Source organism: Ciconia boyciana, chromosome 14 (assembly GCF_034638445.1).
Source record: "Ciconia boyciana chromosome 14, ASM3463844v1, whole genome shotgun sequence".
NCBI classification, from domain to species: Eukaryota; Metazoa; Chordata; class Aves; order Ciconiiformes; family Ciconiidae; genus Ciconia; species Ciconia boyciana.
In genome coordinates this window covers 2621435-2643744 of record NC_132947.1, presented here as the reverse complement: position 1 = coordinate 2643744, position 22310 = coordinate 2621435, and the positions used below count along the sequence as shown (strand labels likewise).

At 53.5% G+C, this 22310-nt stretch overlaps 1 protein-coding gene across 1 annotated transcript; it reads right to left on the bottom strand.

Annotated features, from left to right (window-relative positions):
- Positions 1–336: 336 nt before the first annotated feature.
- Positions 337–15166, bottom strand: EEF1A2 (eukaryotic translation elongation factor 1 alpha 2). Its single transcript, XM_072879089.1, has 8 exons — positions 15026–15166; positions 13362–13584; positions 9467–9646; positions 8101–8397; positions 3712–3862; positions 2000–2256; positions 1679–1913; positions 337–686 (listed from the first exon to the last, which is right to left on the bottom strand). The coding sequence occupies exons 2-8, from the start codon at positions 13503–13505 to the stop codon at positions 559–561; spliced, it is 1392 nt and encodes a 463-aa protein (XP_072735190.1). The 5' UTR covers positions 13506–13584; positions 15026–15166; the 3' UTR covers positions 337–558.
- Positions 15167–22310: the final 7144 nt, after the last annotated feature.

Genomic DNA, 22310 nt, shown 5'->3' with positions numbered 1-22310 from the left:
TATCAAACCCCAGGATGCTATAAGAGCAGCCCCTGCTTTAGGCTGGGGGAATCAGACCAGACACCTGCATTGGTCAAGGGGTGAGAGCTGGGGAAGGGCTGGGCACTTGGTGACACCCTGAATATGGGTGCCGAGCTCTCCTCCTTCCCCCAAATTTCCATCCCAGCCCTGCCTGTGCCCGTCCCCACCATCTGATCTACGTGGGACTACAGGAAACCCATCAAAACCAGCCCCTCTCAATGACAGATGCACACACACAGCTGCACACCTTTTGGGTTGGTTGGTTTTGGTTTTTTTGTTTTTTTGTTTGTTTGTTTGTTTGTTTTTTTTCCACTGTGGATGTTGTACCAGTTTTATTGGTAAAATTAACATGAAGCCTCACAAACGCTGGAACATGCTTTTCCTTTTAAAGAATTTCCACTGGACCTTAATGGTGAGCATCCAGTCGTTGACATATAAACTCTTACAAGCTGATGTGCACACATGCGCCCGGGGGAGACGGTGGCAGCGTCCTGGTGTCAGGGATGGTTTCTGCGCGATGCACTGGGAGCCCACAATTCATTTGCCAGCCTTCTGGGCCTTCTGGGCAGACTTGGTGACTTTACCAGCCCCACCGCTTTTCTTCTCCACGTTCTTGATGACGCCCACGGCCACGGTCTGCCGCATGTCACGGACAGCGAAGCGGCCTGTGGGGTGGAGAGAGGGGGGACGTGAGTGAAACGCAGCTGCCTTGCCCTCCCTAAGGTCTTCTGGGTGGGTGACGGTGGGATCTACACCCACCACTCGTGGTGCCATCTGTTACCCCTGTCCTTGGAGCAGGTTCCTGCAGGAACGAGCTCTGAGCCACCAACGCTTGCTCTGACCACCAAGCTAGCCTCATGCTCCTCTCTGTTTAAATGGCTATTTATTAAACTTAAATCACATTTGCTTTCTGCAAGCTCCCAGCATTACTAAAGCTTCCAGATGTGCAAAATCATCCAAGGAAAGCACGGCACTTCCCTCCATTAAAAGGTGTCCTCTGCTGAGCAAATTTCCCTCTTTCTTAGAATCATACCATAGAATCATAAAATGCTTTGGGTGGAAGGGACCTTTACAGGTCATCCAGTCCAATGCCCCTGCAAAAGCAGGGACATCTTTAACTAGATCAGGTTGCTCAGAGCCCCGTCCAACCTGACTTTGAATGTTTCCAGACATGGGGCATCCACCACCTCTCTGGGCAACCTGGGCCAGTGCCTCACCACCCTCATTGTAAAAAATGTCTTTCTTAAATCCAGTCTAAATCTGCCCTCCCTTAGTTTAAAACCATTGCTCCTTGTCCTGTCCCAACAGGCCTTTTAGGGCAGAGATGGGGAAGCTGAAAAATATTTCTGCATTCAGAAATTAGCAGGGTTTAGGAACTCTGAAGGAAAGGCGCTGTTGCTCCCAGAGGGAAAACCCAGTCCTGCCTTTGGAAACCCAGCTCAGCAGAAAGCCCGTCCCACCCCATCGGCCCTAACGAAGTTCATGCATCAGATTTTGCACCCCCAGCATGTGGGGGAGCAACAAAACATGCTCAGCTCCCTCCCCAGTCTAACTGGTGGGGGATACTGGGAGAGGCTCAGCATGTCTAGTGTGAGCTCTACAATCATAGAGACTTCATGCTCCTCCACAGGAGACCTCAAAAGAGCCATTCCCTTACCAAGGGGTGGGTACTGGGAGAAGCTCTCCACACACATCGGCTTGCCGGGGATCATCTCCACAATGGCTGCGTCACCCGATTTCAGGGACTTGGGGTTGTCCTCTAGCTTCTTGCCGGAGCGCCGGTCGATCTTCTCCTTCAGCTCGGCGAACTTGCAGGCGATGTGTGCAGTGTGGCAGTCGATGACGGGTGAGTAGCCAGCGCTGATCTGGCCGGGGTGGTTCAGGATGATCACCTAGGGGACAGAGCAGTGTCAGGGCAAGGCTGGGAGCCGGTGGATGGTGACAAACCATGCGTGGTGGCACCACCAGCTCTGCTGACCTGAGATGTGAACTGCGCTGCCTCCTGCGGCGGGTCTGACTTGCTGTCCCCGCAGACGTTCCCGCGGCGGATGTCCTTGACGGAGACGTTCTTCACGTTGAAGCCAACGTTGTCCCCGGGCAGAGCCTCGCTCAGGGCCTCGTGGTGCATCTCCACGGACTTCACCTCAGTGGTGATGTTCACGGGCGCAAAGGTAACCACCATGCCGGGCCGCAGGATGCCGGTCTCCACCCGGCCCACGGGGACTGTGCCGATCCCTGAGAGACAAGGACAGAGCAGAACAAAATGTAACCTGCTTGGCATATTCCTGGGCCAGAGCCTGGCTGCAGCAAAAGCAAGATATCTCCAGTGGTTTTCACCAAAGACCACACTTGCTTCTTGCAAAACAAACCCCCCCAGATTTTAGCTGCAAGATCAACATTAGGGTCTTCAAAAATACCACAAGTCTGTCCTTTCTACCCAATGTTTTGTACAAAAGGAGTAACACCAGAATCAGAAGGCCCTGAGCAACGCACGTGCCCTGGAAGCTCTTCCTTTGCAGCAGCTGTGGCACCTCCTGTGTGGAGGACTGGGCACGTCACGGCGTGCATACAACAACACGCTCCACATCCCTGATGGCCACACCATTAGCATGGGATGAAGCCCAGCTGTGCCAAGGAACGAGGGTGGCTAATTAAATGAAGGGGACCTTTTACACCCTGTGTCATCAGGAGACGTCGGGAAAACTCACCTTTGGAGTCAGGTGAAGAATCATTAAGAGAAACAACCTTGAAAAGAGGTTGGGGAGGTTGGCTAGACCCATCCGCTCCTCCACATCCACCCTGCTGCCTCCACCTCCCACCGTCCCACGGCGTCTCTGCTCTCAAAGGACCTGCCTAATGGTAAAACCATATCTCTTCCCCCCAGCTGAGCTAAGGGAGGACACAGACCTGCTCACCACCTTTCATCTCCTTTCATCACCAACAAAAGACTGTGTTAAAAAGCCTGCTAAAACCCATGTTCGATCCCTGCCTGGTTTCTGCAGTGCACACGACCTTGGAAAAGTGTGGAAAAGGGCTGGAAACGGCTGTGCCTGCCTAATCCGGCAGCCGGGGAGTCAGCAGGGCTGCCCGCTGCTGCCAGCAGGTCAGAGAGCTCATGGGGTATTTATAGCTCAGAAAAGTGTCCCCATCACCGCTCCAGAGGGAAAGGGAGAGGCACTGACGGATGTGCTCCCTACATGGCTGGTGCCACGGTCCAGCTCGCCAGACGGAGGTGCTGGTGATGGACACCAGCATTTGGGAAGCACGGGCAGACCGCGGCCAAGCTGCCGCACACCAGCCTCACCGGTGACCCTCCCCGCTGGCCTTGTCCCTCATCCGGGCCCCAGCACGTTTTTGCTGTCTCCATCTTGCCCTGCCAGCCGTGACCTCTGGGACACCCAAATTTGCAGCCGTTTTGGCATCGCGTATTTCCTGGGGAGAGCTCACAAACCTGCTGCTCCTCTCCGATCCATGGGCACCTTCAGGCATATCACCCCCCAACCCCAGACAGCCCAGTCTCAAACAGGGTCTTTGCCCTGGCGCTAACACCCTTCTCTCCAACATGATCTCAAGCTTAAGTCCAATGCCTCCAGTTTCCCAGTACCTGGAAATGTCATTCCCAAATTCCCATGGAATGAAGACTCCAGTTACAGCAGAGGGACGAGGGAGAGTGGCAAGGCTTTTGCTCACCTCCGATCTTGTAGACGTCCTGGAGGGGCAGGCGCAGGGGTTTATCTGTGGGGCGGGTTGGGGGCAGGATGGTGTCCAGGGCCTCCAAGAGGGACACTCCGCTGGCGTTGCCTTCCTTGCGCTCCACCTTCCAGCCTTTGAACCAAGGCATCTGGAAACAGAGCAGCAACAACATGCACTGAGTGTGCCCGTCCTCAGCATCCAGACAGACGACCATCCAGGTGATCCCAGAAAGACGTCCCACCAGGACAACCTTCATGGAGTCAGTCCAACCATGTCCTGGCTTTATCTGAGGATTGGGGATCTCTTTTCACTCCACCATCCCTGCAGGCTTATCTGCACCCCCTTGCTCAATCTCCCCACTCTCTCCTAGAAATGTGCAAAACATCCCTTAACAGGAGAAAAAGGACGGAAGTGGTTAAATCCAGCAAACTCACAGTCCCCATTTCCAACACCAATCTGTGGATGTTGCCTTCCCATGCCAGCTGCCTGGATTCTGCCCTCCAGCAACAATGGCACAGGGACCACAGGGTCTCCAGCCACGTCACAGCTACAAAGCACCCAACCTTCAGTCCTGCAAACTGAGTTTCTTCAAGGAAAGCCCCAGACAGACCCTTCTCCCCGCTTGCTCCTGCTATCACCCCTCCAGGGTTTGGCTTTTAAACCCTGGCTTGGAAGGATGCTGGAAACCTGGCGCTTGCACTAGGGCTGCTGAGGGGCAGGATTGTTTTTCACAGACGCTTTCTGCTCCTGCCCTAAATTGGACCCTTGAAGCTAAAATTGGCCAGAAAAGGGGCAGAGAGGTAAGGAAATGTGCTCAGCAGAGGCCATGATTTGATGCGGGGAACCACAGTGCTTTCTTGGGGTGATACTGGACATCTGGAAGCTGTAGCAATGCCTGGGACTTGCTGGCAAGAAAAATTAAGTCCTGGGTCTGAAACAACCCTGATGCAACAAACAGAGATCAGAGTCTGCAAGGTCATTCCCCCTTCCTCTGCACAGAGAGCTTTAGACAATATTTTCCCACTCAGATGTAGAAATGCTGCCCATGTACCCCAGCTCCATCGCCCATGTTATGGATGTGGCTTTTCCCTTAGGCACTGACGTCAGTGGCACAGTGCATTGGGTATGGGGCTGGGGCTAGGGGTAAAAGGGGACCCCCAAAGTGCCTCTGGTTTCACAGCCGTCCCTGGAGGATATGGCTATGCCAAGGCTGGTTTCCCATCCTGCAGTCTGCACCGCTTTCGGGAAGGAGCGAGGGGAAGAGCCGGGTCCAACCAGGGAATTCAACCTGCATCGAACGTGTTCAGGTCAGCCTCCCTCGGAGGGTCACATCTGACACCGCTTGCCCTCCTCGGTGACAGCGGCAGGAGAAGCCTGAGGACACTTTTGCAGAGGGATCCTTCCCAGGGCACTGCAGCTATTGCCACGCAGCTGGCCCCAGCATCAGGCTAACAGCTCAGCGAAATGATAAATCCATCCAGCCGGTGACGGAGCCGCATGTGATGCGCAGGATGACTCAGACCTTCCCCCAGCCTGCTGTCGCGCGGGCCGAAACGCCGGGCGGGCGCCCATGCGAGCAGCTGCCCCGGCGGCTGCCTGCCCACGGGCTCTGCTCTCGAGGGTGACGGCCACCCGCGTGCCCACAGCTCCCGTCCCTCTGCCCCTGCATGGCCTGGGGACATGGAGAAATGGCAACCTCTGCCTCATGACGCCTGGCTGTCAGAGCCATGCTTTTTATTTTCGATGCTTTAACCAGAAAACTTCTGACATCCCAAGAATCAGATAAAAGATGCACTTTGACACCTTCTGGGAGCAAATTCACTCTGAGAAACCTCAGCAGGGCCCCAGGATGAGAAGCATTTGCAAAACTTGGTTTGTGCTGCCTCCTAGGGCCGCCCAAGTAAAACCTCTCTCATGTATTCCTCAAATCTGCTTCCCAAAGAGCAATTCCTATTCTACCACTCGTATGGGAAAAGCAGGATCTGACCAAACCCTGCAGCCAGACCGGCTAAACTGCAGGCTCAAGTCCCCATAAATAACAGCTGAGCTCCAACTCTTTTGCACCCCAAGTGCATTTTACAGAGCAGTCGCCTTTCTCTGACTTTACCCAGCCTGTGAGAATCCCAACGCACCCGCCCCGCACACCCCAACATTGAGGCTGCAGCCCTGGGCCACCGCGCTCCCTTGCACGGCAGATCAGGTGTGTTTGCATTGCAGCATCCCGTGGGGTGAAAGGCTCCCAAACCACATCGAACGGCCCAGTTCTGTTGGCTGCAGCAACAGAAAGCCAGCTTCACATAAAACCCCATTGCCAAAAAGCTCTCAAATGTCAAACTTTGATGCAAGCGCAGCCCAGCCGTCATTTTTTGCAGTTTGCCTGGGGCTGCTGTGCAACAGGGACATGGGTTGGAGTCTTCCACGCAGAGCTGGCCCCAGCCTGACGTACCACCACGCCTCCCCTCGCCCGGAGGTGACAGGAGCTGCAGGGACGTCACGGCTCTAATCCCCACTTTCTGATAAGTCCCCTGACAGACAGACAAGTCACTTGACTGCCTTGTGCTTTAGTGAAACCCTGCCAGAAATTACGAGTTAAAAAAATCAGAGCTTTTTCGGGCGAGGAATGAGAGGAGAGATATCTACAGTGGCTTCCTGCTCAGGCTTTCTTAAATGGGGTGCAATATGGGAAAGAGGAGTCTGTCCCAAGCTGCTGTCCTGGCAAAGGCAGGATGGGGACCTCCTGGGGACCACAGCATGGGGAGGACCCTGCACCCTCTCCAGTAAAGCTCATGCTGATCCAGACCTCTGGCCAGGCTTTATTGCCAATTCCCCAGCTCAGGCAGCTCCTGGAAGCCCACCCTGGAGCCAGCTGCCTCCTTACGGCAGAGGGGCGAGTTATTTCGGCCCCTGCCTTCTCTCGGCCAGCACATCACGTTGAGAACATGCTCTGAGACCCATCCAGAGGAAGGAGGCCAGCGAGCCCCATCCTGCTCCGTGCCTCCCCTCTGCAGCCTATTAATAGGGGAATTATTCAGGATCATCTTCCCGGCCCAGCAGCTGCTGACATTTGGAGCCGGTCTGATTTGAGGCACCCAGGAACTATGCGGCTGGGTTTGGCATGGCCGCGGCTGACCTTCATCCTAACTCTGCTCTGCAGGGGACAGGAATCTCCCAAGCACCCCCCAAAATTCCTTCCTTCCAAGCCAGCCTCCAGTGAGCTGCCTTTCCCGTGCAAGGCTGTAAGCTGCATTTCATGACGGTGTGAGCCTGCACGGCAGCACTCCTCTAGCTCAGGCTCCTGATCCCTGACCTCCCTCAATTGCTGCTATACTCATACATGGCCTCCCTCGTCATGGAGCCCTGACCCATAATCCACAAGTGAAGTCCTAAAGCCCCTTCAAGCATCAAATTTCCCATTGCTTCCACAAGGGATGGCTGGGGGTTTCTGGTCTGAGCAACTTGCTCCAGGTCACCCAGAAGCCAGCAGGAGAGCAGGGACCTTCCTCTGGCCAGAACTCTCCAGCTTATAATTTCTTTAGAAGTCTAAAACTGGGGTAGCTTTTTCTCCAAAAAAACAGTGTCAGAGTAACAACTGCTACTGGCAGCCTGCTGGCCAAGGACCTCCCATCCTTCTTCAGGCTCTTTCTCTCCTGCTGTCATATGAAATAATGGCAAGGGCCCACCCAGAGCACCCTGCCTTTGTGTCCCCACCATCCCCATCGCTGATGCACAGAGGGAGAGATCTTGTAAAAATCAACTGGACAAAGTCCAAACCTAAATAGATGCTCTAGGAAACCATGGTTTTGGCATGGGAAACTTGGTACCTCCCCAAGCCAAAGTCACCTTAAGAAATGAGATCCCAGCACTGGAACCAGAGGTGTGGCCGTCAGAGCGGCATACAGCACCGATGGGAAACAGCACCCGACACCCAACACGGGACAGCCCAGCTGCGTGGTGGGAGCCGTTAACAGCCTGCGACCAGATCGTGTTATTTCCCTCAGAAAACAATGCCCTAAAAACCCACACGATATTCCTGCTGAGAGTGACAATTGCTGCGGATGGCTCTAATGTCACCATGGGTCTGATGATGTGAAACCTTCAAATCACATCCCAGAAGCAAAGCCATCATCTCTTGAAGATGCTCATGTTTAGCCGATGGGGTGTCTGGCCACGGTACAGCAACCAGCGTGCCCATGAACAGTGCACCCATTCATCCTGCCTCGGCGCAATCAGAGCTACGTGACAAACACATCTATGCTGACAATGTGGGCCATTAGGCACAAGGGTGCATGAAACATGCCTGTGGTTTTCAGACCACGGAGGTCAGCTTCAGCCTGGATCAGGATAGTTGGGATGGGGGGAAAAGTCTAACACAACGTACGCACTTACATTGGGAGAGGGCTCCAGCATGTTGTCTCCGTGCCAGCCCGAGATGGGCACGAAGGGAACTGTGGCTGGGTTGTAGCCGATCTTCTTGATGTAAGCGCTGACCTCCTTGACGATCTCATCGTAGCGTTTCTCACTGTACGGGGGCTCTGTGGAATCCATCTTGTTGATGCCCACAATGAGCTGCTTCACCCCCAGTGTGTAAGCCAGCAGGGCGTGCTCACGAGTCTGCCCGTTCTTGGAGATACCGGCTTCAAATTCACCGACACCGGCAGCAACGATTAGGACAGCGCAGTCAGCCTGGGAGGAGAGAGCTAATGAATTGCTTCTGTCCCCAGAGAGCACCGCTCCTGGTGACATCCCTGAGAACTTCAAGTATGAAGATGAACACCACTCATGGCTTGGACAGACTCCCTGCCAGTTGCTACCCATAACCCTGCTGATCTACCTCAAAACTGACCTAACTCTGTTATTTCAAACTGGCCAACTGTGCGTGGTTTTGCAACATGGGTTGAAACCAGGGTGGGTCCCTCCAGGTTGCATGACTCTAACCAGGACCTCATCTTGATCATCTGGGGATGCACAGCCAAGGCCTTATCTAAAACCCTACTGAAGTCTTGCAAATAATCTCCCTGGGTGACGGATGAGACTACAGCCATGCAAACTGTGTTCCCTGGCTTCTGTACCTAGAGTCCACAGCAGAATCTGCCTGGGTTTGATGGAAAGTCATGCCTGGCCCAACCGGCATCACAATGGGAATGTCACTGGGCATGCAGCGAGGCTCATCCAGCACCCGTCAACCACAGTGAGACGCAGAAATGTCCTGCAGTGCGATGAGGGGAAACTGCCCTACCCTGGAAGGGTAGACCATGGAGTTTGGCAATGTGATGTGGTTTATGGGACAAAGACAGCTGTTTCGAGAAAAAGGAAGGAGAAAGGACCCACGGAGTCTCCTTTAGCCAATAAAACCTAAGGGATTGTTGGAATTTTCTTGTGTACCTCAGTTGGCTGAGTCTCAAACAATGTGGGAGACACCCTCACACAAAGGCCTGTAGGTCATAGCATCCCACCTCCCAGAGAGGCCATATTCATCCCCACCTCCTCCAAGTAGGGGACATGGGGTGGAGAAACCATGTCTCTGTGACCAAGGAGGCCCTTTCCCCCAGATGCACAGAGGAGGTGCAGGACCATGGTGAGCTGGTGCTACCCAGCCTCTTGCATGGACCCTGCTCAACGCCACTTGATGTCTGCTGTCTCAACTACCCACCTCCAAAATGACTCCAATAGCACCTACGTGACCCTGGGCTCATCAGCAAACCTCAGACTCCCACCTCTGGCAGCCCCCCACCCCCTGGCCAACATTTCTCACCTGGGAGGTCCCAGTGATCATGTTCTTGATGAAGTCCCTGTGGCCAGGTGCATCAATGATGGTGATGTAGTACTTGGTGGTCTCGAACTTCCACAGCGAGATGTCAATGGTGATGCCACGCTCGCGCTCGGCCTTCAGCTTGTCCAGCACCCAGGCATATTTGAAGGACCCCTTCCCCATCTGGCCGACACAAAGGCAAGAGCTGGTGAGAAACCGAAGCCCACAGCACTGGTACCAGCAACCCACCCTCCAGGGCACATCCCAGGCTCACAGAGGCAGAGGGTCACGTTGCAAAAACTGAAGGCAAAATGCCCTAAATCCAATGGCAATGATCTATTTACTAATAAATACAGGTGGAAGGAGATGTTGCTCTCAACATATTCCTCAACAGGATGAGGAGAGGCTGGAAGAAGAGCTGTGAAGTGAATTTGTGAGTGGATGGGGAGGAGCTGGAGCCAGTGACTCATGAGGTCTCCGCCATGGTCCTGCACTGCTTCTGGGAAATCATGGTGCTACAGTATTACACAGCAATGGTGGAAAGCTTCTTATGGTTGCTTCTTAATCTATTAACCAAACCTGTGAGAGAGCCTGTTAGTGGGAAAGGGCATTGCTCTATGAGTGAGCCCATAACTGACAGGGGTGTAGGAGGGGAATGGGTTAAAAGAAAATGAAATGCGAGATGGTTGCTATGAGCAGAATAGAAACGTGATTGATTTTTGCCACAGTGTGCGAATTCACATGAAAAGCTACTGTGAGCTGCAGCCAGACCAACTGTTGTTGCCAAATGGCCAAAATCTCAGCCAACAACAATCTCAGCCATGCATAAAATCATGCTAGGTGAGATTAGCTACAGTAAATCTCTCTCTCCTGTGGTAAAGCACATTCCTCGGTAAAACCCCGATGTCACTTCTGAACTGCTTTCTCCTTTGGGTTGGTGTCCTTTGATGTCGTGCCATCAGGGAGAGCCGGACTTCCCCCCCAGCACGGAGGTGATGCTCCCAGCCTGAGCTAGGATCCTGCCAACGCGGAGACGGGGCAGGACAGGACCACCCCTTGCTGACCACACTGCCTGCCTGCGCAGTCTGGGGAGCCCAGCCGAAGCAAAGGGTTAATGGGCATTGATCATCAGCTCTTGGCCTCAGATCCAAGGTTTTATTTAAGACGGAAAATGGAATTTAGGTCATTTGTGGATGATTTAATGGGCTCTAACCACTGTGCAAAGACAGAGCTGTGACACCCCGCTCCCATCCATCCATCCCGATGTTCTCTGCAACCGTGGTTTCTTCTGGAGTATCAATGTGTAAAATTCATTATGGCCAATTATAAATCACTGATCCAGAGGGAAGCACTTCCCGATCGCAGCGAACGCTTCAGCGATGCTCCTCGCCAAGAAGGCTAACGCAGCATCACATCTGAACCTGTCCTGCCCGTGCCGTGCCCGGGGGCTGGTCTGCCCCGGCTCCCGCACTCCAGCCCCGTGCCTGGGCAGCACCAGGAATTAACAGTGCTGGCCCATTTATGTAACAGCCGAGCGCTGCGATGACTTTGCAGCTTGCTCTGGAGGATTACGGGCAAAATCCTAAAGCCAGGGGCAAGCCTCCGCCTCCGAGGAGGGGACATCAGGTCGAAAGGGTGATGCCCCATCCTCATCTCAAGCCTGCAGGAAGGGCAGCTGGGGGGGTGAGGGGGGGAGTTGTGTGTGTGTGTGGAAAAATCCAGAATCAAATCTCTGCTCCTAAGCATCCTCCTGGCATGGGGACAGAGCAGGGGCTTGGAGGTTAACCCTTTCCAGCATGCACATCGAACCCCTCTCTCGGCAGGGGAAAAGGGAAGGGGTCATTAGAGCGTGCTCATTTACTGCTGGAAATGGCAGAGATACACCAAGGAACGGTGCATTTTGTGCAATGCATTAATAATGAGTAGCTCTCGGGCAGGAGCTCAATCAGCACGTCCCACAGCCTTTCACCATCGGCAGCCTATTCCTTCACTTCTGGATGGGGAAACTGAGGCACGGAGCAGACCCCTGGCTCTCCGAGGGAGCTGAGTGGGAATCAGCACCTTACTGCAGGCACCCGCAACCACGCACACAAATAGCCGGTCATCTCGTGTGAAAGGCCCCCAGAACCCGGCATCATACGTAACTTGAAGGCAAATGAGATCCTTTATTTAGCAAACAGTTTCCCTCCTTTCACGGGGTATATTCAGTTACCCAGAGCTGTTGTTGAAAAAAACCAGGGTATTATCTAGCTTTGCACAATACCTTCCCTGTTCAGTGCCAGAAACAGCCTGATTTTCCTTGATCAAACCCCAGCGGAGCGACAGCTTTATTTGGAGACCACAAATACTGATTTTTTTTTTTTAAATAGAAAAACTCTTCTTTTGGAGATACTGTTACCTCTGTCCCCAAGTCAAAAAATAATAATCCTTTCTCTTTTCTCTTAAAAAAAAAAAAAATCAGACCCTGGTTTTTTTGTTGGCTTTTTGGGTGCACACAGGCCTCCATTTCCTACGAATGCCACCTAATGGAAGAAAACCCTTCCCCAGCCCTGCATCAGAAAATGGAGTCTGTAAGCTCAGTCAATAGGCTATTAATAGCAGCTTCCAGTCCCCGCGTATTCTGGCGAGTCAGTGAAAGTGTCTGTTCAATTAAAATAGCCGCAATCACATCTGCAATAACCTAATCATGCCATATCCGATCTGTAGGTAAAGGGGGAAATATATAGAGGGATATCAGTGATCATTTTAAACCAGAGGGGAGAGATCATTCTGTATGAAGAAAGAAGCTCTTCACTAAAGGGCTGGAAAAAAGGGATGACAGTGAGGCAGGAAAATAGGTGGTTTAGCTCGGATGCTATGGGCAAATTCAAAGGGTTAAGACAGACAGACAGCAAAACACCTAATCAAGACTGGCAGCTCTGTAAACATTTTTTTTTCATTGAAATGTGGGATCTTGTCCAGAAAAAAAAATAAAAAAATCAAGGGATATCTGCATTAAAGATTCCTGGAACGATGACGACAAGCCATCTTCTGAGAGACCAGATCTACCCTATCAATAACACAGCCAGGCTTTTCCTGGCTCACTCACCTCTCTAGAATTTACCATCATTAATTTCTGAGAGCTTTCAACTCACGTTTTTCTCCCCAAGACTATTTCTTCCTCTTTAATCATTGTGTTTGCAACATTATAGGTATTGGGTGGTGCTTTACTGTGTGATCGCCTGCTAAACGCATGCACAAATATTGCTACAAATGTCACCATTATAAGAGCTAAACAAAAGGATTTAACTTAAATGCTCGTACTTCATGCCGGCTTTTCTATATTAAAGGCTACCAATCAAGCTACCCATCAGGCCATATGTTTGAGAAAAATGCGAATGGGGTTTTTAACAAACTGGATCAAGCGAGTGGTCCAGCTGATGCTCCACCTTGTCCCCAGTAGGCACTGGAAACAGATGCTTCAGAGTGAAATTCAGAGAGTCCTGCACTAGGCAGTGAAGGATTATCAGGCTTTCCTCCTCGTGCACAATATTTAGAAGGAATTTCATGCCCTGAAGCACTACGGTTTGTGGCTCTTCCAGAACCCTAACCTCATCGTGCAGACCTCGCCGTGCCCCTGCCCTCATTAACGGCTCGCGGCAGGGAGTCCCCCAGCTCCGGAGAAGAGGGTGGCGAGTGCCCAAATGGCCTATTTTCCCAAGGCCAGAGGAGTCAGGAAGACCCAGGGGTACAGAGGGAAAAAAAGAGATGGGAACAAAGGGAGAAAGAGAAGGTACGAGAAGGGCAGCAGCAGGAAAAGGGGAGTATTGCCCGTGGGACGCTTGTGGGGCATCCGTGCGGAGCATCCCTGTGGGTGGGAGCGTGGGGTGGGGGGCACGCTGGGGGACGGGCTCCTCACCTCGGCAGCCTCCTTCTCAAATTTCTCAATGGTCCTTTTGTCAATGCCCCCGCATTTGTAGATGAGGTGCCCGGTGGTGGTGGATTTCCCAGAGTCCACATGCCCAATGACGACGATGTTGATATGCGTCTTCTCCTTCCCCATGCTGGTGGGCTACGTGGGGCTGGCCGGGGCGGGCGGCAGCGGGGAGGGCTGTAGGAAGGCAGCTGCGTTTTTGGGGAGGCTGCAGGGGAAGAGGCAGGCGTGTCAAAAGACCCCCCCATGACAGCACCCTCCCAGCCCATCGGGGATGGCTCTCCTCCCCTCACCCCACCTTCCCGCTGGACCACGGGCCCCATCCCGGCCGGGGGTGTCCGGCCTCGTCTGGCAGCTCTGCCCGCGCTGGGACGGAGCCAGTCCACCCCCGGAGGAGGCCAGCCGGGCTATTTCTGGCCGCCACGTACAGCCTCCAAGTCTCAGCAAGATGCCACGTTTTTCAGCGTCTTGCTCTCCACCGCCCTCCTGGAGACCCCCAGTTCCCAGGGCTACGTCATCGGTGCCTCGAAGGTGCCCTTCCTCCCCAGAAAACCTTCCTCCGGCTCAGGGCTGCTACTGCTGCCTTCTCGGTCTTTCCAAACCCGAGGGCATCTCCTCCATGTTGTGGGTGCTCTGGGAGGAGCTGTGGGTGCCCATCCCTGCAGGCTGCCCTCGCCGCTCCCAAGCCGTGCACGGTTCGGGTGACAACATGGTGTCCGCAAAATGGGACGGACAAAAATAGCCCTCGCCCGCTCCCCCGAGAGGGGCTGCAAATAGCGGGGCTACCGAAAGCTCGGTGGCGCGGGCTGAGCCTGCAGCGGGGGCGTTTATTATATTTTGCTGCCATGAATCTGGATGAAAGACAGGGAGGAGGCTAAAAACACAAATCGATATATCCGGGGAGCTGTTCTGGCATCTCCCAGCGTTACCATGGCTCTGCAGCTGCTACACAAACCCGGCACAATTAGGAGCTTTAATTTGACGTCTAATAAAATCCAATTTTACGAATCTGCCCATAAAGGCAAAGGAGGTCAGGAGGAGATTGCTGCTCTAATAGCAATTCGGTCTCGCAGGCAATAATATCCTCCACAAGAAGCCTCCCTGGCAGCAAGAGCCCTGGCTGCCCTGTCCCTCCCCTGCCCTTGAACAGCTCCAGCCTGGATCTGGCCATTTTGCAGCCCCGCTGCGATGCCCGCTCCCCGGCAGCACCCAGCCCTGGGTGCGGGTCCCTCTCCCCCGTGCGCACCCCCAGCACCCAGGGTGCGAGATGCGGGGTCGCTTTGGGAACCGGGAATTTCTTTTTTTTTTTTTTTTTCCTCCCCTCAAGGAGCCAAAGGCTGGCGGGGGGGCGGCGGGTTATTTCCCACCTGCGGGAAGAGGCACCTGCGGGATGAAGGAATGGCCCAGCCCCATCCTCGCCCTCCCTACCCGGGGGTACCCCCCACCCCGGGGGCCGGCAGCACCAGCAGCACCCCACGCACACACAGCACACGGGGGGGGTGGGGGGGGTGTGTGTGTGTGCACTGAACCCCCGCAGCCCCTGGGGCAGGACCGACACCCCCCTCCCTCCAAAGCCCGGTCCCCCCCGCTGCGGAGCGGCCCCATCCCGGCGCGGCGCGGCCCGGCCCGGGGGGGCCCGGAGCTCTTACCGGAGCGGCGGTCGGGGCGGCAGAGGCTGCCAGCTTGGGCTCCGGCGGCTTTATCTCCCCGGGAGGGGCCCACCTATTGACGGCGGCAGCGCAATGCAGCGGCCCCCCCGCACTACGGCAATGCGGTACCGGGCGGGGGAGGAGGAGGCGCGCCGGGGGGAGGGGGAGGAGGAGGAGGAGGAGGAGAGGGAGGGAGGGAGAGGGGAGGGAGCAGGGCGAGGAGGGGGGGGGAGAGACACGGGGGACGGGGCTGGGAGGGAGGGAAGGTGGAGGGATGGGAGAAATGGAGGGGTGGAAGATGGAGGGATGGGAAGGAGGTGGAAGGATGGGCGAGGAAGGGATGGGAGGAAGATGGAGGGATGGGAGAAACAGAGGGATGGGAGAAATGGAGAGGTGGGGGAGAGATGGAGGGGTGGAAGACGGAGGGATGGTAAGATGGAAGGATGGAAGGCAGAGGGTGGAGGGAGACAGCAGGATGGAAGATGGATGGGAGGAAGGTGGAGGGATAAAAGATGGAGAGACAGGAGAGATGTAGGGATGGAAGATGAAGGCATGAGAGGGAGATGGAGGGATGGGGGAGAAGGAGAGATTGGAGATAGAAGGAAGGGAGGAAGATGGAGGGATAGAGGGAGATGGAGGGATGGGGGCAAAGGAGAGATTGGAGATAGAAGGAAGGGAGGAAGATGGAGGGATAGAGGGAGATGGAAGGAAGGGCTTTTTGGAAGAGAAGGGAAATGATGGAAATCCTGGTCCAGGGGGAGTGGGGTAGATGGAGGCCAAGTGGGGCTTGGACCCCCATGGGTCTCCCTTGGCAGCCTGGGGGTGAAGGGACAGACCTGTCACGGGACAGGGGCCCAGGGCCACCAAGCAGCACAGCCCTTGCTCTGCCCCCAGTGGGGCCAGTGGTGCAGAAGGGCTGTTTTCCCACACGTGCTGGGAGGAGAGGGGTCCCTGCATGGCACACGGGGCAAACGCCTCCCTGGGCAGAGCCCCGCCGGCCCTGACCCGCATTTCTGCCTCGGGGGAAATGCATTAGCCCAGGAGCAAACAGCAAAGCAAGGGACAAATAGAGCAAACCAGATTTCTGCACCTGCAACACGTATGTTGGCTGCTCAAGAACCTGTAGTTTATTAACATCATCTCATTTAAAGGGAGATGGGGTTCAAGTCCTAGGAGGACAAGGAAACCATAAGTAATCTCCTTCGGTAATACCACGAAACTTTATTTGCATTAAAAAATAACATGTAGTGGTCAGAATATTTATACCTGTGTCAGCTGTGCAATTACAAGGCTAATGCAAAATTTTCTGTGTCCCAAAGCCAAATATAGGTCAAAAGAAAGCTAATTTTGAATGAAGCAATGTAATAGTCCAGGCCAATTTTATGGCCCAGACCATCCTTCCAATGGATTTAACAACTAAATCAGGTATTCTTAGGTACTCTTATGAAGGTATTCTTACCTTCATAGTCTAAGGGTTAAAAACTTACACATCATGTAGATTAAAATGTTACTAACCTCTCATTAATGCTTAAAGGGAGACTTTATTTTTTTATGAATGTTATAGTTCATTGGTATTTTCTTAGAAATATGACAGGAAAGATATCTTTTACTTTTATGCAGCATTCCTTGTGCAACATAAAATGCACTGAGTGCCAGAAAAAATAAAAAGAAACTTCCAAGAGGAAGGCTCTAAGACAGCATTTAAAGGGATTGACCCAGCCTTGTTTTGGGACAGGGGTAGTAGCGTTACCCCAGGTCTGGATGTGCCGGGGATGGACACCAAGTGCGATAACACGTAGGAGGGATCGGGATTTAAATCCCTTATTCTTCCTACCCATATTTTAGTGCTTTGCCAAGAAATAATCTCCCCTTTTTATACAAGGGCTGCGGGCAGGCTGGGAACTGCCCTCAGCCGGGCAGAGGCTGCGTTTGCTAATGAAGACTTCAGCCTTCGCGGAGATGGAGTAAATCCCAGGTCTCTCTGCCACTTGGGCCAGGCAAGCGTATGATGGAGTTCTCCTCTCTCCGTTCCTTCTCCAGTAAAGAGAATTTGAATTTTCACCCCTTTTCCCAGGCAGGGAAAAGAAAAAGGGGCAGTGCACTGTGCTTTACTTCTACAGTGAAACAGAGCTTGATGGCCCATTGGACTATAAATAGTACGGGACAGGAGTAGGAGAGAGGGCTGTCAGACCTGGCTAATCTTGGCTCGGTTAAGCCACCTTACGCCCGGCCTCCGAGAAGCTTAAAGCCACAGCTCTGTGCCCAGGTCCGGCCAGTGTCCGGAGAAAAGGGTTTCATGAAGCACCTGCGGTCCCTGTGGACCATCAAGCTCGATTGTCATGCCTGAGTGGAACTGTTTTCCCTCCTGGAAAATAGTGGCAATCTGTCCTTAAATGTTCAGCTACGTAAAATAAAAGAGACCTGAGCAGGCAAAATCCGGGGGCGGCTGAAGTTTAGCGCCTCGTCTCCATCCATCTGGCTTCACATTCAGGTCCCAGCTGAAACAATTCCTCTACCTCTTATTTAGGCTTGATTCCTCCCCCCCCAAAAAAACCCAACCATCACCAAATGATTTGGGATCACTCAAGCAAACGGAGACCCCCAAAGGGAAGGGCAGGCTGCACACATGCATGGCAGGTGCCTATTACACCTTTCCTCATCACTTCAACCCCATCCAGCCCCACAGCCCCTGGGTGAGGATCTGATGCTTTAAGCTGTGCTAAAATTCCCGTTGGCCCAGACATCATAATTGAGATTGTTTTTTTTTTCAAAGAGGCCCTGCACGGTGTGACTGGGAGAGTGAATAATCCGCAGTGGCAGTAATTTGTATGTATCTGGGATGCGAACACCCCAGGCTGCCTGCCTGAATTTGCCTGCACGTTGCGGGTGTTTCTTCCCGTGAGTAACGCGTTCAGCTAACTGAGCGCTTGTGTTTTTGTCTCCATAAAATGCATCAGGTCTCCTTTGAAGGTGGGGGTTTAGGCAGAGCAGACAGCAGCCATGAGGGATGCCTACCCTGATATCGCTCCAGAAGCTCTGCTCTCGCCAGGGAAAAGTCGGGGCTGGACACAGGAATGGCTATAAATCACTATTTTCTGCCTTCTTCCCATGCAAAGCAACAGAGATATTTTCCCTGAAAGGAAGAAATGCAGGGCTTCATGCTGGCCACATGCAACAGCCGTCGGTAAAGCAGATGAGAGTGTGTAGGGCAGCAGTTGTCCTCCAAGGGGCAGCTTTACGGAAGGGGTGAATGCTGTTAGGTTTCCATCTTCCCATGGTCAGGGTTTCAGCTCCTTCCACACCAGTTTTAGAGGCTTTGCAGAGACTTTGCGCCCAGATGTTTCAGCATTTACCATCTGCTGGAAGTGATCAAGCTCAAAACACCAAGACATTGGCCATCCTCTCCTCATCTATACAACATCCCATGGCAATCCCAAGTGTCAAAGCTGGTGCACATAAAACAGGCATTCCCATTTCAGTTAAACCCCATCTTAACTGGGCTTAAGATGGGATGGGATTCCCCGCTGCATCTCCCAGAGGTTTCTAGAACATGTTTACGTGGGGTTGGCTTTGAGGTCACTCTTTCCAGGCCCCCGTGTTGACGTATTGTGCCTCTCTCTGTGTGTTTGCCTGGCAGCACTCCCGGCCCAAGGCACCAAACAGGAGAAGATTTCATGAAACTTGTGAGCAGGTTTCTCAGCTCGTGCTCATGCTGTAGACCTGGAGAGGGGAGATGAAGACAGAAATGATAGGACAGAAAGGCATGGGAATAAGGAGGAGGGGAGTATTTTGAGGTCCTGCACTCAGCGCACGCTGCTGATACCTTTAAATTGGAGCCAGAGGTTTAAAAATAAACTTTGGAGGCGATAACAAGATGTCCAAGCCCTCCAGCCACCTGGCCAGCTGGAGGTGGTGTCTGGTGTCATCCCTGATGGGACAGCAGCATGACTTGTGCAAGGCGGGCTGCACCAGGCTGCACCCAAGGACCCACCATCATGCTCGCACCACCGGGACCTGGCCCCCGGGGTTTCGGTGTAGCCACAGCCATTGGGTGCCCGAGGCGATCCGAGGTAGTAGTGCCGAAGGGACAATGCTTAAAGGCCTTTAAAACTGTCACCATCCATCCTGGGCGTGGGTGGTAGCGCGTGGCTCCAGGCGTGCCACGGGGATGCTCCTCCAGAAAGCCCTTTTCCACCAAATGGCTGAGTTACGGGGTCGAGACGGGGAAATCCCTCCACCCTACAGCAGCCATGCCCCGTCGCCGGTGTTTGTAGGTATTCACACCTAAAACTCAGCTCTGCCGTGGAAAGCCTCTGGAGCCGTGGGTGCCGAGGCAGCTCCTACATTGGTTCCCGGTGCCCACGTTCCCCTGGGAGCGCAGCAGAACAGCTTCTCATTTTAATCACTTTTTAATAACGGCTGGACATCACGCATTCATGAGGTGAAATCCCTCCTCTGGTGGTAACTCACTGGTCTTAATAACTCTCCATCCTTTATTAAAATACCACATACGAGCAGGGGATGTTGCTAAGGCTCAGCATTTAGACTGGAAAGCGAGGCAGAGATGTCCCCAGGGTGCGAGGCGCCGGGGCCATCAGGGCAGCGCGGGGAGCAGGGGAAGATCACCCCGGCGGGGCTGGGCCACCCCCGGCTCCATTACCTGACCCGGTCAGTGGCACCTTAAGCTGTGAATCCCGTTGCAACGACGCAGGGGAGCAAAATCTCTGTGTGTGGCATAAATCCCCGATGAGCTGGCAGCCCCGCGCAGCCCAGGGACCCATCCACCAGCTTTCGCCCTCCAGCCGGCCTCGGCGGGTGCTGATACAGAGATCAGCCTGGCAGGCTGGGCTGATTTTTAATCCCTTTCCTTAAGAAACAACAACACACGCATGGCCTATACCTCTATGTCCCCAGCAAGCAGCTTGCAGGCTCTTGACCCAAATTCAGCCAGGTTGAGAGAGGGGTGGTGGTCTCAGAGATAAAATCATCAGAAACTCATCCCTGCGGGACGCAGCTCCTCCAGCACCCTCCGATGCTGCTCCCTCGTCCCACCTCTCCGAGCTCAGAAACACCCCAGGGGTTATAAGACACCCTTGGGTGCACATCCCCGGGTCAAATGCAGCAGCTCCTGACCTAAACTCAGATTTCCTCTGAAGAATTTAACTCCTGCACTGCTCTTCACCTTCCCCACGGTCATTTTAATATTGCTACTCTATTTCTTCCTGCTCTCCAAGATGCTGCTGGCAGCAAGGAGGATGTGGAGGATAAAACTGCTCAGTCCAAACCACTGTCCATCTGGGAAGCAGCCAGCATGGGCACTTCCACGCTCTGAAATCTTTTTTAACTCCAGGGGAGGAGAAAAATACCACTTCTAATGCATTTCTTTAGGGACACCCTGACATTTCTGACATCTGGACGTAGCATCTGCGAGAGCTGCGAGAAGCTGATCCTGTGAATCTCCCCGTGTGCCAAGGAGGGGACAGACCCTGATCTAGGTCAAGCCCAAGTGAGATAAGACACCTCTGCCCTGTGGTTTAATGCTGTTTGCAGGATGCTAGGGAGCTCCTGGACCACACTGGTTTTACAGCAAGGGAGTCTGGTGCCGTATCAAGCTACAACAGATTGATGTGTTTGTTTTGGCAGCCATGCACATCTCCGAGTTAGGAAAAGCCTACATTAATCCTGGGCACAGCTTTTCATATTAAACCACGGCCACTGAGCGAAAAGAGCCCTGGCTGTTCCTACCTTCTGATCGCTTTAGTCAAAGGGCTGTTAATGGAGATACCTGGCTAACAGCATAAGCTTTGGATGCATCCAGAGGGAGAAATAAGGATCAGGGAACTTAATGAGAAAATTTGATGGTGAACCAACCCCCATCAAAGCCCAAGGGTTTATACAGGTGAGAAATTTGTTTGCATATGTTTTGAATTCACTGAATGGTAGTGAAATCTCCCCTGGTCCCACAAAGGAGATGCTGGTCTAAGGGTTTTCTGTAGAGAGATGGATCCTGCTCAGCACCGCTGCTGGTTTCTGCAAGATGATTTTCCAGTTTTCCCAGAGGAACAGATGGGCCAAAAGTCAGGAACCCGTGGGATCAAGTTCACCTAAAGCCTCAGGATTACAGCAAGCAGCGGTAGTCTCTCTTCACTGCTTCTTCCAAATTGGAGACATCCCTTTTGCATAGGCAAATCAGGCAGCTTGTGACTTTCTATCTAATTCTCTCCACAATGTGCATATTTGCAGGCATATTTGCATATGGCCTGCTGCCAATTCCCTGAGCCTTTCGGGAAATCAGCCCTGGATGCCTGCACCCCTTGGCACAAACTGCAGGCGAGGACAGCAGAGCTGCTCCCATCACCGCAGGGACACTGGTGCATGCCCCAGTCTGACTTCGGTTTATTCTCCTGCCAGGGTGGCACTTGGGTCACTTTGCTGCATATATCCCAGACAGGCAGAGCACAATTTCCAGCCGATTGGTAAAATACGCTGCTCATGTTGTGCTTAAGGAAAGTCACCCCTTGCATTTCCAGGACACCCCCTTTTCCAATTTAAACATGTGCAGGCAGAGGAAGATGCCCAGGCATCCGTGTCGGGCCACGACACGACCATGGGTTTGGTTTTGCAGCTACTCTTGCTCTGACCTCAGTGTGGCTGCAAAGGCTCTGGGCAGAGAGGAGAGGATGACCCTAATGTAGTGTCTGGGGTGAACATTTTGGCTTTTTTTTATCCATAGGTGGCAGCAGCTGCCTGCGCTGGGCAGACGCTGCCCAAATCCCAAACCTGGCACTGAGCAACACAGCTGGCAAATGCAGCGCAGGAGGAGCAGGAGGGCAGAGCCTGAGCACGGGTCATGCCTGCTCCCTCCTCTGCAGCAAGAGGTCCTCAACAGAGGGAGAATGAAGCAAAACCCTCAGTGGTGCAGGATCAGGCCTTGTGGAACTATAAGAGAGCTCAATTCTGCATTTCTGCTGTGCCGGGAGTAAGCGCTGCCTTTACCTGGGAGGAAAATTGCTGCGTGCTCTGGTGCAGGGTGGTGGGGAAGGGGCTGCTGGGTGACTTTCTCACCATTGACCACATTCCTGAAGCCGGTGGGATGTCACATCCCCAGAGGGAATCTGGCAGCAGCATTAAGCCTCATTGGCTGGGCATTGGGGTGCCCCATCGCCCCCAGCATTAGCTAACACCCCTCTGTGATGTCCCGTGAGTGCTGGCGGTGTCCAGAGGCAGCAGCTCCTTCAGCTCCGCAGCCTTTGCTGGCTTCCAGACGTTTCTGCCAAGAACAAAA